The sequence below is a fragment of the Dreissena polymorpha genome, chromosome 14 (genome assembly GCF_020536995.1).
Source record: "Dreissena polymorpha isolate Duluth1 chromosome 14, UMN_Dpol_1.0, whole genome shotgun sequence".
NCBI classification, from domain to species: domain Eukaryota; kingdom Metazoa; phylum Mollusca; class Bivalvia; order Myida; family Dreissenidae; genus Dreissena; species Dreissena polymorpha.
In genome coordinates this window covers 38,285,441-38,305,358 of record NC_068368.1, presented here as the reverse complement: position 1 = coordinate 38,305,358, position 19,918 = coordinate 38,285,441, and the positions used below count along the sequence as shown (strand labels likewise).

The 19,918-nt window shown below is 36.1% G+C and overlaps 1 protein-coding gene across 1 annotated transcript; it reads right to left on the bottom strand.

The window, feature by feature from the left end:
• LOC127858779 (mucin-2-like) lies at positions 1–15,418 on the bottom strand. The gene is made up of 11 exons (XM_052396056.1): positions 15,254–15,418; positions 10,497–10,582; positions 8,185–8,259; positions 6,348–6,426; positions 4,818–5,364; positions 4,067–4,359; positions 3,193–3,272; positions 2,686–2,779; positions 1,395–1,532; positions 877–979; positions 1–116 (listed from the first exon to the last, which is right to left on the bottom strand). Exons 1-11 carry the CDS (start codon positions 15,297–15,299, stop codon positions 98–100), a joined length of 1,560 nt encoding a protein of 519 aa, XP_052252016.1. The 5' UTR covers positions 15,300–15,418; the 3' UTR covers positions 1–97.
• Between the last annotated feature and the right edge of the window lie 4,500 nt (positions 15,419–19,918).

The following is a 19,918-nucleotide window of genomic DNA, read 5'->3' as shown; positions in this document are numbered from 1 at the left end:
TGTGTTTTAACTTTATTATTTAAATCGAACATGCAATGCAAAATTCACGATGAGGTATTGTTGTTTTACATCAAAAATGCGAACTTTCCATCATGATCTAAGGAAGAGATGGGTTTCTGAAAAACAAACGTAAAAATGCCATGCATAGATAGACCAAGCAAATAAACAGTTCCACAAAGAATTTATCATTATAAGAATATATATTTGAACAAGGGAAAAATGAAAATGATGGCAAATCCTTGTCATTCCATTGTTCTTGTTTAGTTAATGTTCATATGTTAATTGTTAAATCGATGGTAACAGTGATATCAATACTTACAGATAAATTAATAACCCCAATTCCTACCACAAGTGTAGCCTAGGTCGCCCGTAAACGCATAATAGGATTAATTGTCATGTGCATGTGTTGTCACAATACGGCATGAGATGATATTCGCTGTCTATGATTGTCGCAATACGGCATGAGATGATATTCGCTGTCTATGATTGTCGCAATACGGCATGAGATGATATACGCTGTCTATGATTGTCGCAATACGCCATGAGATGATATTCGCTGTCTATGATTGTCGCAATACGGCATGAGATGATATTCGCTGTCTATGATTGTCGCAATACGGCATGAGATGATATTCGCTGTCTATGATTGTCGCAATACGGCATGAGATGATATTCGCTGTCTATGATTGTCGCAATACGGCATGAGATGATATTCGCTGTCTATGATTGTCGCAATACGGCATGAGATGATATTCGCTGTCTATGATTGTCGCAATACGGCATGAGATGATATTCGCTGTCTATGATTGTCGCAATACGGCATGAGATGATATTCGCTGTCTATGATTGTTTCCCTTTACAAATCACAGTGCTTACCTCAGTTCGCATATTGTTGACCCCACCTCATATATAGAACAGCCAGAATCCTGCCATTTCCAGTTAAGATTCGGGGAAAGCACGGCACAATCAGCCGTGTCCGCTGAAAACAGAAGTCCAAACATAATCTTTGTCTTCTAACAAGATCAAATAAATACTGCAAATCCTTAGAATAGCACTTACGTAGTCCCAGTTGTTGACACGTTCGGCGGATCAACGATTAATGTTGAAAAGAGGTTAAAAGGACTGTATATGTCTGAAAATTATTGTAGTAAACCTTTTAATGACCATTTTCTTAAATGTTTCATAAATTTTACTTTTATTGAACTAGTCTAGCAGCGCGAAAACAAATATGTAGCTATTACGAAAACACTTTTATTACTAGTAAACTTTTTGCCTAGTAATTGTGCAATAATCGTACCAAAAAGGGAAGATAATATAACAAAAAGCGAGGATGTTCTTGGCGGGCCCCTTTTTACAACGAAAATATCAAAATTAAATATAATTGTGAAGCTTACTGTCTCCATCGAGATTGTGTTTGTCATCAGGCTCATTTGGGGCCCAGTCTGTGAACGTTGCCTCCTCTGATGTCCCAACGTACTGCCAATGGCCCTCCCTCTGGAAGTCTGATATGCCCAGCCAGTATACAACAGGTCCTGATGGGAAGAGATAATTAAATACCTACTATTTCGTGTAGGCCTACGGAAACTGGTCAAATCAATATTGGCACTTCAGTTGCGATAAACTGCTAATGCGCTTGGATAGTCCACAAATGTTGTTTTTTTAATCCCATTTATAACAGTTATGTTTCATGTGACGATTTTTATTGATTCTATTGTTTTACCGGGCAACGAGTTTTTTTTACTATATGCTTAGATAGATTTTACTATATTATGGATATTTTATGCTTTTACAAGATTATGATATGTATTCATTAATTGTACAGCGCCTTTGAGCGTGTATTATTACATAAAAAGGCGATTCATAAATCTGTTATATAATAATAATAATAATAATAATAATAATAATAATGATAATAATAATAATAATAATAATAATAATAATAATAATTTGAGCAGCCCAAACGGTTAAACATCTATAACATATTTAACATAAACTAAAACCGTTTTATCAAGTTCACCATTGAAGCTATACGAGTTTTGTATGGCATAACCAAAGCACTTATATCTGACGCACTGCGTGTATCGTTATAATCTCAATCATACATTGTTTTTTGTATTCCATATCCTGAAGACTAAGAATGGGTTGGTGAATATGAGCCCACTTCTTGTGATTAACCAGTTCGCCCTTTAATAGTTTGTTTCCCTCGCGACACGTCTAAGAAGGTTTATTTTTGTTCTTTACCAAGTCCATTGACTCTGCATGTTCAGCATTTTTTTAAACATTACCACACCACGTGAGGCCAATGTTTTACATCAATAACAATAGTTTAATCAGAAGTAAGCTGTGTACTACGTACGAACTTATAATTACACAGGATATGATCTGTGTTAACTCAATATTAACAAACCGTGTTCGTTAAGGAACTTCTAACAACCAAAAACGGAAATCATTTGATTTATCAACTTCCATCCGCATGCGAACGCATTTTATTTTATACCATCGTTATTGTATTAGGCAAAATAGTTTCACAATTCATGCACGGAAGAATACAAATGCACGTGCTTCATTAATTGCGTTAAATGTTCATCATTATTTACAATACACTTAGAAATATATGTGTTTAACTCGCATTTAACAGTAATTAAAAGTAACATTATCATCAAATCACACGTTGTATCATAATACCTTCATGGGTATGTTTCAGATGTTCGACAAGGAACGCATTTTCTGACTGAGAATTCATTTGAACCAAATAGGCGCCCCTCTGCATGCAATAGTCCTGGAGGAAATAAAAAGCATATCATGATGTCTAATTTAGCCTATTTTCTTCGATGTTGTTTGAATTATTGGAAACGAAAAAGTAAAGGTTTAATTTAGTTTTTTCTTTAAAACTTTTCTTGGTTACTGGGTGCTTTTTTTATTATCTCTTCTGATGCTGTTGGAAAAGTTTTTTGATTATGCCGTTGCGGTCCAGATTGTTTTTCTTGTAAACGATGTTGTCATTTTACACACAGAAACTGATATGTGTTTTGTAACATAGTATCATTTCGCTTATAAACGCTACAGAAACAATTGGATTTCTTTTAATTAAAATTAAAATTATCTCAGCATCATAACAAATATAGGATGATTCATGGAAAATAATTGTGAAGTGTGTAACGTTTTTTGATTTAAAAAGGACACCATATTTACCACAGCTTGGTCAAATGGCATTTCATGCTTCACAAACGCGTAACAAGACGTATCGAATGACTCGAGACCTCGCGGACATGCTGGAAAATAGATTATTTTAACATGTCTTACATTCATAACAAATAACATAATTAAGTGATTTATATGTAAGAAAATTAGTCGTTATATCGCCTTTTGGTGCAAAAAGGTACCATGTTACATTGAAATCAGATGGCACATGGGACATATTTGCACCAACGGGGCCATATGATCTATGGTGGATGATTTTGGCAACCTTTGTCGGGCGTGTTTCCGTGTGACAATGCCGCCAACATAAGTTACATGACATTATAACAAAATGGGCGACCAATGGTCATAAATGTCGTATTGGCACTCTTTTTGTCGTTCTGAAGGGTATATTGCGTGGGTGCCGATATTTCATGTTGACGTTTTTGCGGATATAAAACTCGCCAACTTGAAATCACACCAGAAAAACAGATATTGCTTGAAAAACAAAAACAATGGCAACAAGTATGACTTATTATTGTATTGTGACCTTTGATGTCGTTAAGGCTCATTTTGGATCGTTCTTTTGAGTTGGAGTGTTTGAGCCCCCTTCAAACCCGCCTAAACGATATGGCTTAAGTCGTGAACCGCAAGTGTCCACCTAATCATTTTAAGTATTTATCCAATAACATACAAAAATGTTTACACTTTCACAGTTCAAAAATAACAAATGGCTTGGCTGCAAACTCCATATATTATTTATAAATTATAATATATATAATATCGTTTTAAGTGTATCATAATTATATTCAACAGTTCCAGAAAAATATTACAAGCGTGTTATTTATTACTTAATGTATGTTATCGCATGAAATATGCACACACGTACTAAGATTCATGTACACGTGTTGCACCGTGGTTGATAGCATCGGTGGTGTTACGGTTGTTTTCGTGGTAGATGCGGTAAACGGCTGTGTTGTTGTGCCTTTGGTTGTTGTCGCTGCTGATGTTATTGTTGTTGTTGCTGGTATTACTGTTGTTGATGTTGATGCTAGTATAGTTGTTGATATTGTTGGTGATGTTGTTGTTGCTGATGGTGGTGTTGATGTTGTGGTCGTTGTCTTCGTTGTTGATGTTGTTGTAGTTGGCGACGTGGTTCCAGTGGTCTGTTGATTGGTTGAGCTGTTTTGATAAGACATAAGTTTCAATATAAAGTTGAAAAAAAATTACAACTAAACGACCATGAAGTTAAGTGCTGATAAACCAAGAATTAACAGCGTTTACATATGAAGCATACTCAATGATCATATTCAGCATGCTCATAAATTTGATTGATGTACAAAAGAGTCGCGTTCTGAGAAACTTGGCATAATGCATGTGCGTAAAGTGTCGTCCCAGATAAGCCTGTGCAATCCGCACAGGCTAATCAGGGACTACACTTTCGACCTTAATTGGATTTTTACTAAGAAGAGACTTCATTTAAATGAAAAATGTAATAAAAGCGGAAAGTGTCGTCCCTGATTAGCCTGTGCGGATTGCACAGGCTTATCTGGGACGACACTTTTTGCACATGCATTAAGCCCAGTTTTCTCGAACACGACTCATATTATAACAAAATGTTCGTCACGATCAATTCTTACTGGTGAGTTTGTGTTGACAACGTTTGCGTTGTTCCATCAGTAGAACTGTGCGAAGTGTTATGGACCAAGGTCGTAACCGTGGTTACTATAGTTGTGGGCGTCCCTGTTTCGAGGGTAGACAGTGAGAAAGTCGGTGTCTGTGTTGAGGGTGTCGCTGTTTCAAGGGTAGACGGTGAGAAGGTCGATGCCTGTGTTGTGGGCGTCCCTGTTTGAAGGGTAGACGGTGAATAGGCCGGTGTCTGTGTTGTAGGTGTCGCTGTTTCAAGGGTAGACGGTGAGATGGTCGGCGTGAGAGTCGGTGGCTTTGTAGGTGCTAATGGCGTAGTAGGGGGGTTGGTTACGCTTGGCTTAGTTGGTATGATGACGTTGACGGTTGTCGTGGTAACTGGGTTGGCGGGGGTTGTTGGCACTATCAGCTGAATTGTAGATGGATTGGACGCAGTTGTAGGATAGTTTGACGTAGGAGGCCACGTCTCCTGCATTACTGTTTCATTGCATCCTCGATTGCATAGAGGTTCGTCGCAGCATTGCATTATACAAACGCCACCTTTTGTAGAAAAAACACAAATAATATAATAGTTTATATAAGTAAAATATCTAAGCAACATTTTAAACAAGTTTTCTAAATTATGTTCGGGTTCAGAAGACGCGTGGCGATCGCAGCAACCTTTATTAAATACACTCTTGTGGATTAAGAGTATAGTCTCCACAATAGGTACGCTGTTGCTTACATCACTTTAAATATCGCAAAATAAGATTGATCAAAAGAGCATAAATACATTGTATATAAAACGTGTAACCTCCACTTATTAAACATCTTCACTTAGTCGGTGCGATCCAAACATTCAATAAGCTTACAATATAAGTTAAACTCGAATACATATTAATAGATCTATTGTCTAAAACTTTTTGCAAATAGATACACCATGAGTCATAATAATATTTATTGTAAGATTGAATCTTTTCTAGTTAGGATTTAACTGTATTATGTGAAACGATGAATTGTAAGTAATACACTGCCTGGGAATACGTGTTATCATATGAGTCGCGTTCTGAGAAAACTGGGCATACTGCATGTGCGTAATGTGTCGTCCCAGATTAGCCTGTGCAGTCTGCAAAGGCTAACCAGGAACGCCACTTTAAGCGTTTATGACATTTTCCGTTTAAATGAAGATTTTTTCTAAGCAAAAATATAATTAAGGAGGAAAGTGTCGTCCCTAATAAGCCTGTGCGGACTGCACAGGCTAATCTGGGACGACACTTTACGCACATGCATTGTACCCAGTTTTATTAGAACGCGACTCTTATGTTTCTACGTATTGCAAGTATGTCTCGTATATAAAGGATATCATAAGCTTACTCCAACGATTAAAACAAACGGGAGAATGCAGAGTATTTGTAAGTAGAAATCCAAACCCTTAAGTGTCAGCGCGTGTTACTTATCCTGATTATAAAAACAAGTAAAACCGCGTACAACACAAAGTTTAAAAAAAAAACACAAAAAAAACAACAACATGGTCATCAAGTTACCGATAAACTTCGAGTCTGAAAAGCGTTTCCTTCCTCCTGATACGATCATCCCGTTTGTAGATATCTCGTCCAGACATGTCTACCAGATAAAGAAGAAAAGTCAATATGTCATTTTGGTTATGTCTTTATATTCCGGCATTTAAATGGTGAGTAAATTTTAAGAAATTTTTGTTTTTTGCAATATTATAACGAAACTTTAAAAACCTCAAATATAATAATAGTAATAATAATAATAATAAGTAGTAGTAAAGTAGTAAAAGTGGTAGATGATGATGATGATGATGGTGGTGATGATGATGATGATGATGATGATGATGATGATGATGATGATGATGATGATGATGATGATGATGATGATGATGATGATGATGATGATGATGATGATGATGATGATGATGATGATGATGATGATGATGATGATGATGATGATGATGATGATGATGATGATGATGATGATGATGATGATGCTAGTTTCACTTAGTCAATACGAAGTATATGTTCTTTTTAAATAGGGTAAATAATATATAGATGACACATGCATAAACATTTAATAAGTGTGTCTTTCATATCCTAAAATCGTCGTGTTATCGTTAAACGAGGCTAAAACAGTTCCACATTTGTTAATTCAAAGCTAATGAGCAAAGTCGGCATATGAAGATATTTCATAATTATTGACTAGTTAACCGTGCGTCAGTAATTATTGTCTGGAGGGCGAAATTCTGGCGCTGACTTAGATGGCTGCTCAGGGAATACGTAGCTAATAATCATATCTCATGCTGGTATATTCGCGTCTGCCATCCCAGCTTCGATATTGATATAAACGACTTGATGTTTGTACGGGCTGATGAATTGTGAACATGAAAAGTGCTTGTGATTACCTCATTCACCAATTCATAACAGTGCGAATGAATACATGTATAATACATGTACCCAATGTTTTTGTTTTATTTATCAAAACTTTACTCTCACGTGTAATTAGTTCTAAGTAGTGAATATTGTTGTGCAAATTACATTGTCGACCTAAAATTAGTACATGTGATGCATGTTTCTTAGTCGTAATTGTGATAGCTGATAAAATGTAATGTGACATTTGACAAACAAGCAAAGGTTGCCACTTGATAAATAATGTAATTAACTACTGAAATCTTTTTAGAGTGCACAAAATGCTCATACTAATATTCTATGCTGGTAGAACCTGAATCAACTATACACGATTTAAATGCCTTTTCGACAAATAATTTGTTTGCAACGTATGAAAACATTTTGTTATTCTTCACTCTTTTTATTGTTGCTGTTGTTGCTTGGACAAGATTGTTTCGTTATTGTGAATGCTTCCGTTAGAACTGGTATGGGAAAAGGAATAAGAATTAGTACACCCGTCAGATTGTGTATTATTTACAAATGGTTAATGCGTATGTGCAGCTTTAATGTAAAATATACTGAAGTGGTACATGAGTGTAAAATCGCAACGAAACATTGATTGAGCATTAAATTATTTTGTAGTGACCAGGCGTTAAAAATGTCATTTTCATACTCAAACGAACACGTTTTTGCTTCTATAGGTTTAGCGAAAAAGTTTTTTTTCTGGAGGTTCCGGGGAGGAACCGTTTGTTTATTATTATTATTATTTATTTATTTTTTATTTTTATATTTTTATTATTATTATTATTATTATTATTATTATTATTATTATTATTATTATTATTATTATTATTATTGTTGTTGTTGTTGTTGAAGAGAGTCACTATACTTTGTAGATTATTACCTTTTAGTCAACGGTCAGTAAAGTCATAATTTTGATACACGTTTGATGTCAGTGGCAATCGCTTTCCCTTACCTTTTTATCATAGCACATGGTTTCCCAATACAAATCTTTTGTCTGGCCGTGTTGCCCTAGACGCAACATACAAATCTGAAAGCACAACACTACAAAGTTTCTGACCGTGTTGCACTAGACGCAACATACAAATCTGAAAGCACACCACTACAAAGTTTCTGACCGTGTTGCCTTAGACGCAACAAACAAATCTGAAAGCACAACACTACAAAGTTTACATAGAATCTTTCGTCTGGCCGTGTTGCCCTAGACGTAATATATAAATCTGAAAGCACAGCACTACAAAGTTTACATAGAATCTTTCGTCTGGCCGTGTTGCCCTAGATGCAACATACAAATCTGAAAGCACAACACTACAAAGTAAACATATAATTTTTCGTCTGACCGTGTTGCCTTAGACGCAACATACAAATCTGAAAGCACAACACTACAAAGTTTACATAGAATCTTTCGTCTGGCCGTGTTGCCGCAGACGCAACATTCAAATCTGAAAGCACAACACAACAAAGTTTACATAGAATCTTTCGTCTGGCCGTGTTGCCCTAGATGCAACATACAAATCTGAAAGCACAACACGACACAGTTTACATAGAATTTTTCGTCTGGCCGTGTTGCCCTAGACGCAACATACAAATCTGAAAGCACAACACTACAAAGTTTACATAGAATCTTTCGTCTGGCCGTGTTGCTCTAGACGCAACATACAAATCTGAAAGCACAACAATACAAAGTTTACATAGAATTTTCGTCTGGCCGTGTTGCCCTAGATGCAACATACACTCTGAAAGCACAACACTACACAGTTTACATAGAATTTTTCGTCTGGTCGTGTTGCCCTTGACGTAACATACAAATCTGAAAGCACAACACTACAAAGTTTAACATGGAATCTTTCTTCTGGCCGTGTTACCCTAGACGCAACATACAAATCTGAAAGCACAACACTACAAAGTTTACATAGAATCTTTCGTCTGGCCGTGTTACCCTAGACGCAACATACAAATTTGAAAGCACAACACTACAAAGTTTACAAAAGGTTAGAAATATTTTCAAATGCAGATGAATTCTAATAAAGATGTCTTGCTGGTCCTTGTTAATCAAAGTTCAATACATCGAAATGTAAAAGATGTTTGGTGTTTCGATGGACTGATCTCTTATTTTAAGGGACACTTTTCTGTTTAGGATTTGAAAAAATATTTCAAAAAGAGATTCTTAAACGGAGTAGGGCAACTTTTTTGAGACGCTATTTTTATGTTTTTAAATCAGGTTGCAAGGTGACAATAAATCTGTTATAGGTATGGGACGTCTAAGTGAACATCATCCATGGAGTAATTTTGATATTGAACACGAAAAAAGAAGCAGATATTTGTCGAATGTATAACTACATAACAATTATCTTGTCAAATTTGAATATGAACATAAATGCATAAAGGAACAGAAAGCTGTCGGGGAACTATTGTTTTCATCCGTTAAACTGCGGAACCCATGAACAGCTTAATTGCATGTTCAGTACCTACCTTTCAATCTTGTGTACCAATATAAAATGGTAAGTATATTTAGTAGAAGTATTACCTGTTTTATTCTTATACGTCAAGTTATGTACTTTGTCAAGACTTTGCAAACATGATGCTTTCGATTTTCATTACGATGGTTAACAACAGTATAAACGATCAAAACATCGTATTAAATATTTAATTGTGTATCGCGATATCTAAGTTTTTACACTATCGTAAAATCGAAAACAGGACGTTATTTGATAAAAAAAAACACGTCATGATTATATGATCCGTGCTCTGTGACAAAGGGGTTTAATGCATGTGTGTAAAGTGTCACTGCGGACTGCACAGGTTAATCAGAGACGACACTTTCCGTAACACTTTGCTTTTTGCTAAAGAGACGTTCTTGAAACGAAAAATATCATACAAACGGAAAGTGTCATTCCTGATTAGCCTGTGCGGACTGCACAGGCTAATCTGGGACGACACTTAACGCTCATTCATTAAAACCCCTTTTACCAGAGCACGACTCATATTTTTTTAATACAGGGAGTTGAAACTCCAGATATATCACCAGGGGGGAGACGGGCGTTCCAAAGTCCTTGATTTAAGGCAAGTGACAGATTGCTTATATAAAATAGGAAAATACATTCGGTCATACAACACAAAACATTTTAAAGATTGGTTCAAAGCTTTCAAACTGTCAATTCAGAAAACGTTGAGGGTTGAATCCGGTGTAACATGCGGAACATCATACTTTTCCAACAAGTACTGGTAGTAGTATGTCTAATTTGATAACTGAAACAGTATGCTTACCTCTCCTTGTGCGCATAGTTGTCTTGTTGAACAGGAGTCGGCCTTGAGTGCAGACGGGCAGCTGAAGCATTCGAGGGCAACAACTCCTGCAATAGCAAAGATTTCAATAAAGCAAATTCGTTAACAGTCGATAAATATTTATTTAGTATATGTTCACCATCAGAGCGCTATATTGTACATACATATAGTGATTGCATACTTACATGCATCACGAAAGCACCCTGTACGCTATTCGTCATATTAAAGACATATAGCGTTATTCACAATAAATACATTAAAAAATTAAGTCCACTTCAATTTCCGTTTCAATTATTTCACTTACCTTATGGATTAACCAAAATGTGATTTATTTTTATTACGTTAAGCCGGGGCAGTTGATTACAAACAGCAAATAAGAGTTAATTCCTGTTAACTCTACATGAACTGTACATGTAATTCAAGACAGATTCTGCAATTATATCCGCTGGTTGTGAGATACTAATTAGTAAAATTGGAAGTGGCAAACATCTGTTCTCTCGTCTTGTTGGTGTGAAGTATGAATGTATTAAATGACATATGATGCATTGTAATATGTGATCTTTATTTGTGTGACTACGTCATACACTCCGTCCTTGCTCAATGAACATTCTTATTTTATGATATAAGAACCTTAGTACTGAACAGGTAAGGTCTGAGTATCATTGATATAACTAATATGCTAACGGCTGTAGAAAACATAATTAGATAGACAAAATACAAACACATACAATCAACACAAACAGATGACTGCATAAACAAATAAATTCTACAAATTTTAAAAAGATTTTAGTTCACAATTTATATCAAACAGTCTACTCATAATATTGTTCCTATAAAATCGCCATCAATGATATGTGAAAATGTTCACCAAGAAGTCTACTCGTCATTAGGTACTGATTACGGTTCAAACTTTTGAAATACGACGCTGATGCTGATGGCCAGTTGTCGTCTTAGTTTTCGTCATATGCATCGTCGAACGGACGGGTACAGTGATAACAAGGCTCGTGTCTTTGATGAAGGTACTAAAGTGCTGGAGAAATACTTCAGATGCGATCTATGCGCACGCTGCTTTGGCGTCAATTATCTGGCTGCTGAAGCTGACATCGAGACTGGCGAGAGCGTTATTGTTGTCTAATTTATTGTCATACTTTCTCCCGGGACATGAATATCTTCACGTGGGTTCAATTCTTAAACGGTGTTAACTATTGCAGAATACCATGATAGTAATATGATGCTGAAGAAACATATTTAATCTTCAGGTTCGATATGCACAAACATCAAACGTTGCACCATCTTATTAAAATACATAGTGATTAATGTCGTATGGATTGTGCCCAATGGTGTTTCACTTAATACGTCCTTCCGAAAATTCGGGTTTTCTTCCTGCTATGAAGACCGCGTGTGTGACTTTGAAAGCCGCCCATGATTGTGTCCCAATCCTTTATATAGGTCGTGTTCTGTAAAAACTGGGCAGAATGCATGTGCGTAATGTGTCGTCCCAGATTAGCATGTGCAGTCCGCATAGGCTAATCAGGGACGACACTTTCTGCTTTTATGACATTTTTCGTTAAAATGAAGTCTCTTCTTAGCATAAATCCAATTAAGGCATAAAGTGTCATCCCAGATTAGCCTGTGCGGACTGCACATGCTAATCTGGGATGACACTTTACGCACGTGCATTATGCCCAGTTTTCTCAGAACACGACTCATATGTAAATGAAGTTCAGTCAGCAATTTGATGTGGACTGTGGGCAGCGCCACGCTTAAGTGTTTTTTTCTGAAACGCTGTGTTTAAGGGGCAGTTATTCATAGCAATGACATAATTACATTATTATCCCCGTAAGTGATGTTCATAATAACAAAGTAGAACATAGTAGTAAATGAAACCATATGACATGAAAATGACATCTGTAAAATACAATCAAACATGTTAATGACAGCTTGACGTCCAACATGTCATACATGCTTGTATTTTTTTATTCTTAGACCTCGTATTAACTTACATACTGACTTAGGCAATCAAAAAAAGATAGTCTAGATTATTGACCAGCTCATATCCAAAGATGTGTATTGATATACAAACTTTAGAAGTTATATTTCACTATTCTATAATATGCAGTTAGACAGATATGATTTTCATATACATTTGTAATATGAGAACGCTTACGTCATAAGGTTAATCTTAAATTGAGGTATTGTTCTCTCTACTGAATTATTTACATTAATATCTCATGCAATATTGGATTATTCTGCTATGCATAACATGATTAACCGGCAGAATCGATATTCTAAATAACATTAATGTGCATTAATAAGTATTTTAACTGTCGCGACGGAATACATTGTTATCACGTTGTCACATTGTCTTCTCTGTTAATTTTCTTTTATATTATGCATTTGTATTGAGTGCCTCACATATTTGCGTTTGGGTGAAAACATACTTATTTCGGTTTACATTCCTAATTTAACGGAATGTTTTAAATACCAATCAAAGCCAAATTTTAAGTATTATATACTAGAATTATTTGCTCCGGTAACAGAATTCTATATTCTTATAGCACATTGATATGATGTTTAAGACCATGTTATATTCTTCAAATATTCATTGTCATTCGCCTTAAAACTTTTTATTTACAGCTTATTGTTTTGGTAAACCCCATCCAGAAAATTAATAATGTCACCATTTAATTGAATAACTGGCCTGTTCCGTTCATGATGATGCTGGTCTAGGCTCGTGATCCTCTGTGCGGCAGCATCAGGTCGACCCTAGGTAACGCGCACTATTTATTTAAACGTGTAGCGTAAGTCCTTTTCAAGAGACGTTTCATTTATGTATTCTTTTGATTTACAAGACGTACTCCAAACCAGACAAACAATACGGACGGGACATCCATACGGAAGGCCCCGTACGTTATTTAACAATTCCGAACATAACTATTTCCTGAACCACTTTATACACAAATTATCTTGTTTATACTACAGTTGAATAATAAAGCCTGGGCAGTTTAGCACGAACATTATTTAGTCAACATTTTGAATTGCAATACCTGCAAGTAAGCTCCACGGACAATAAACACGAACTATACTAATTATAATGACAAGTTATGCAGTAACATCCGTTGATCGTGAGGAGAAAGTAAGTGCAATTGGGACTGATCCAGGGCCAGTACCTAACTGTTCTCTTGGCTAATTGGTTTGATGTATGAATATTGAATAACATATACTAATACGTGGAAGAACTTCAGACATTCAAGGAAAAAAAATCGCTAATATACAGACAGGCTGACAGACAGACAAACTGACAGACAGAAAGACAGACAGACTGACAAACCGACAGACTGACAGACAGACACACAGACAAACAGAGTGACAGACAAACAGAGTGACAGACAAACAAACAGACAAAAATGGATGGATGGATGGATGGATGGATGGATGGATGGATGGATGGATGGATGGATGGATGGATGGATGGATGGATGGATGGATGGATGGATGGATGGATGGATGGATGGATGGATGGATGGATGGATGGATGGATGGATGGATGGATGGATGGATGGATGGATGGATGGATGGATGGATGGATGGATGGATGGATGGATGGATGGATGGATGGATGGATGGATGGATGGATGGATGGATGGATGGATGGATGGATGGATGGATGGATGGATGGATGGATGGATGTTAGGATGGATGGATGGATGGATGGATGGATGGATGGATGGATGGATGGATGGATGGATGGATGGATGGATGGATGGATGGATGGATGGATGGATGGATGGATGGATGGATGGATGGATGGATGGATGGATGGATGGATGGATGGATGGATGGATGGATGGATGGATGGATTCAGGGACGGACGGACGGACGGACGGACAGACAGACAATATTTTCTATGTTTTTTTCAAAGTATTTCTTGGACCTGAAAATAGCCTGTAGTTGTGTGTTCGCCACGCTCGCTCGCGTGGAGATTAGCATTTCTAACAATTCATACGAGTTTTCCATGATATTGAAATAAGTCACATGCGTATTTCAACATGAACACCTTCTTATACAGGTGAGCATGTGTTCAAATGAATACGGAAAGCATTGAATATATAGGCCGTTAGTATCGACACAGACACAAAACAGTAACCAATAGACCAATAGACCGATAGACTGTCGAGATTAAGTAATTGCTATAACCCGCCACTCTCAATTACCTCCAAACAAATAGTATTGTGTGTATATAAAAAAAATCAAGTACATGTAGCTTTTGCTTTGTTGTTGTTGTTGTTGTTTTTTTTTTTTCAAAATATTTAATAACACCCTAGTAAAGACTTGACACATACGATCGATGTTAAGGCTTTAGCTATAATGGAAACTTCAAAATTCCTTTTTTAAGCCAGGTTAATTGCAATATTTCAGTGTTATACTATTATATGCGCCTGTAACTTAAATTTTGAAATTTTCACAAGAATTATTTACCAGCATATGAATAAAATGTACAATATATTTGTTTAAGTTAAACATTCCGCTGTCGGTGTACATAGTTTAGGAAACTAGACCTAGACCTAGTATAAGAAACTTTTCATGTTTAAAAGATAGCGTTTAAGTTCGACGCACTGCATTATATGACACTATCTAGAACAGATAGAGTATGTAGCGGCTGTTTGTAGCAATACTACATTACATTATCGGCAAGTTTCTACAATTAATGCTTCTAGTATAATTGAATTAAATCTTACCATTATCGATGAAACATACTAATAGCAGGCGTATTAATATCCGCATTTTATCTGCCAGTCCAATCAGCCTGAATCTGTATTCATTTCGTTCGTGTACATATTTATTCAGTACCAAGTAGAATGTAGAATACCTTATCTTTCTTGACCCACGTAAGCTATGAACTATTCTTTATCTGACCTGAGACACACGATGCCCCAGTAAAACAAAGCATTTAAAGCAACGAACAAAAATAAAAGGTCTATTTTTGTACAACTAAAACCTGCTGAATTACAAATGCAAATGCATGTGTATATTGTCTGATAACGAAACTAGACTCTTATTAAATCGACTTTGACATTTGACCCCCGATCACTGGGATATAAGTCGTCCGTTTACATTCGGCGCAGTATGCAGTCACGGCACATTGGCTTTTTCCCCTCAAAGGTACCCATTTATACACCTGGGTGGAGAGGAGCAAGAGTAGGATTAATTTTTTGCTCAGGAAAATTCCGTGGTCTCTCGAACCAGGGACCTTCCGACCAGCATCCTACCACTAGACCACGGTCCCATGGACCACTTAATACATAATAAGAGACAGACGAACATCCATCCATTCAACACAAACTAAACATTAAAATCTTTCAATGACACGTATTCTCCTCGTTCTCAATTCAATTAGTCAAGTAAGCATAGCTCTCCCATCGTCTGACCCCACGGTACGAGAACTCTCCCATCGTCTGACCCCACGGTACGAGAACTCTCCCATCGTCTAACCCCACAGTACGAGAACTCTCCCATCGTCTGGCCCAACGGTACGAGAGAACTCTCCCATCGTCTGAACCCCACGATATGAGAGAACTCTCCCATCCTCTGGTCCCACGATACGAGAACTCTCCCATCGTCTGACCCCACGGTACGAGAACTCTCCCATCGTCTGACCCCACAGTACGAGAACTCTCCCATCGTCTGTCCCCACGGTACGAGAGACATCTCCCATCGTCTGGCCCCACGGTACGAGAACTCTCCCATCGTCTGGCTCCAGGGTACGAGAGAACGGTTCGAGAACTATTCCATCGTCTGGCCCCACGATACTAGAACTCTCCCATCGTCTGACCCCACGGTACGAGAGAACTCTCCCATCGTCTGGCCCCACAGTCACTTTCAGTTACATAATAGCTGGAAAATGAAGCTACACTTAAAAATGGGGCACCTTTTGTGATAATGGTACGTTAATTAGGTAGGAGTGATCGAAAACACTCCGGGTTCTCACATCATACAGCTTCGGACTGGGAATGACGCTATACACTTCGACACACACATATTCCGACGATTGGCTGCTTATAAAGTAACGATTTAAGAAATGAGACAAAAGGTATAATTTAACTCTTATCAAACTGTACAATAAAAAAGTTTGCGAAATGTGCTTCATGGTATTTCGTTGTGCAACGAAAGACTTTACGTTATACCCATGTAAAACTGTTTGAAGGCTTGGTGTTTACATCCGATTGCAAGACGCTGATTAAACTTACTATGCGTCTCTGCGATTCGATCATATGTTACCTTAGAAACAGAGACTAGCTCGGCTAGTATTTAATTAATGGTTTAAGTAGAAATTTAAACGGTTAATCTGTTCAAAGTCGTTACATTAAGCTCAAATTATGTTATTTGTATAAATTCGTCGTTACACCGGCTGTTAACTTACAGTTTCACTTAAGTGTATTAATGCGTTTTCGTCATGATGTTTAAAGTTTGTGTTTTTTCTATGTGTTGTTCAACACGGATCTTATTTCATAATAATGCAGTCAACTTATTTACGTAATGGTTTATTAAATAACGAACGTGACAACATCTAGAGCATATGTGTGAGTATTGGCAACGTAGAAATAAGTGAGGTATTAAATACAATTATGTCCAAGTGCGTTCACACTAGATAAAATATTTGGAAAATGTCAGCATATTTGTTTCAAAATCTAACATTTCAATAGAAATAATATCAACAAATTGTCACCTTGGACCATCGCATCGCAACGTATGGGTCATTGCAGTTGTTGCTTTAATATTCATAAAACCATCTTACCATGTAAAAACCTGGGATTTTATGTACAGTTAATTCAGAATTTACTAATTTGTCATGACTTTTTTACACTTTGTTTTTAAAAAAAAATAACCGACCAAAATTGCGAATTAACTATATTGACTTTAAAATAGTATAATGGTATATCCTCGGAAAGATTTCAATCCGAGCGGAACTTTGAACTGCGTTCAATAATTGATATTGTACCACGGCACGTGACTTGTTTTCTATATAAAATGAAGGAAACCTACCGTGGGTTATTACCCCGATATACCAACGGAGATAAGTATGACGTCACTTTGATTGTCCGCGCACTGTTTATGAATGAAAACGACGTCATAATTGCTGTCGTGACGTCATGTTTACGCGGAAAAGTGGAGGACGTTTTGTTAATATAATTCTCATTTAATACCTTTAAATCGAAGATAACTTATAGATGAAATCGTGTTAGAATCGAAATAATCGACGTGTAAGCGTTGATTATTGCGGTAATAACCAACGGTATGTCGTTCCGATGCTTGTTATCAAACCACTCGGGCTACGCCCTCGTGGTTTAATTCCTACGCATCGGAACTCCATACCGTTGGTTATAACCGCAATAACCAACGGTAACCCGTCGATTATTTCTTAAATATACAATATATCGCTAGATGCCTTTTATTTGTGTGTGGAGTTCCATTCACATGTAAAAGCTGAGGTAAGCTGCATTGATGTAACAATTGGGTCAGGCTTTGTGAAAAAGGGGTTTAATGCATCTGCGTAACGTGATGTCCCAGATAAGCATGTGCAGTCCGCACAGGCTACTCAGGGAGAAAACTTTCCGCCTAAACTTGATATTTGCTAAGAAAATAGTTACTTTCTTTATAAAGAAAATATCATAAAAGTGGAAAGTGTCGTTCCTGATTAGCATGTGCGGAATGCACAGGCTAAACTGGCACGACACTTTCCGCACGTGCATTGAGCAGTACAATATACAATCATATGTCAAATATGAAAATTAAGATTTTTTTTATTACTCAATATAATACATACAATGTATACATGTATATGATCATACAACATAGTGATTGTACAAAGCAATAAAGTTCAGACAGGTTATACAAGATATGCTAATATATATTTTTTCTAAAGAGAAAAGAAAAGAACAACAGAAGAATAGTTATGAAAAATGATGAGTTGTATAAAGTCGGAAGAATGCATACTGGACGTGTGTGTTTTTTTTTTGTATATTCACAATGGTCTTATAAGATTGAAAAAAAATATACAAAAATATTTTAGAAAGATAAACTAACATTAGATTGAAATCTATATAAGTGGACAAACATTATGAGAATTTAATCCGATTCCATTTTTGTTCAAAGATTTGTAATGTGTCATTACTGAGGGCTATTTCTTTCTCAATCTGGATTTTTAGTTTAAGACTATGGACAAAACAATTAAAAATTGGTACTTGTTTTTTGTACTTCATGTTATAGATAAAATATTTCATCATTATAAGAATAAAATTCACAATATTATTACAGTCTATTGATTTCAATGAGTAAATTCCGAAACTTACATTTAAGAACGATAGTTTCACGTTTAGTTGCTGTTGTTCAAGAAAAGATTCTAATTGATTCCAAATAGGCTGGATGTGTTTGCACTCCCAAAAAAGATGTTCTATTGTTTCGATGTTTTCACCGCAGAAGTCACACAGATTTGAGTTAGATAATTTGCATTTAAAGAGGTATTTATTTGTAGCTATAATTCTATGGATGTATTCATATTGAAAATTTCTCAGTGTGCTTTCAATAGTTGCTTTATATGACATGGTAAGTATGTGTTTCCAATTAAGTTCATGTTCTCCGAAAAGGACTTGCCATTTATTTTGGGTTTTGGAGTTTTCTGTAGGGTTTTTAATTTGTAGTGTGTAAAATAGTTTATTCGTTTTGTTTTTTCTTCCAAGTATGTTTTCTACGAATGTTGTTTGAGTACATGGTGTATTATTTGTATTGATTTCAGATTTAATATGTATGGGTATGCTTTTGATTAGTGTGTAGTACTTCAGAAAATTATTTGAAGGTATTCCGTATATGTAGCATATATCATTGAAAGAGTAGAAATCCTTAATTCTGTAGTCATAAAATTGGTCGACATATTTAATGCTTTGTTCAAACCAATCTTTATAGAAAAACGTCTTATTGTTTGAAGTAATGTCTGTATTGTTCCATAAAAAGTTTTACTGCTGGTTTGGGATTTTAGGTTATGAGTGACATCACTCCATACTAATAGAACATCAGACAGAAATATGTTTTCATTTGCAATTTCATGTGAGATAGTATTGCTGATGTTACATTAAAAAAGTAAGGAGTCACCATATTTTTTTAGGATTTTCTGGTAGAATAATTTCCATTTACTCGTATAAGTATTATCTAGGTATCTTTTAACCCAGCTGCACTTGATTGCATTCAAGAATGAGTCAATGTTCGTTAATTGGATACCTCCATTTTCTACATATTGAATTAACTGAGTTCGTTTTATTTTATCAGGCTTACCGTCCCATATGAAATTCAATATTGCTGATTTTATATCGTTAATAACATCATTTGGTGGATTTGGGAGAACTGTTAAT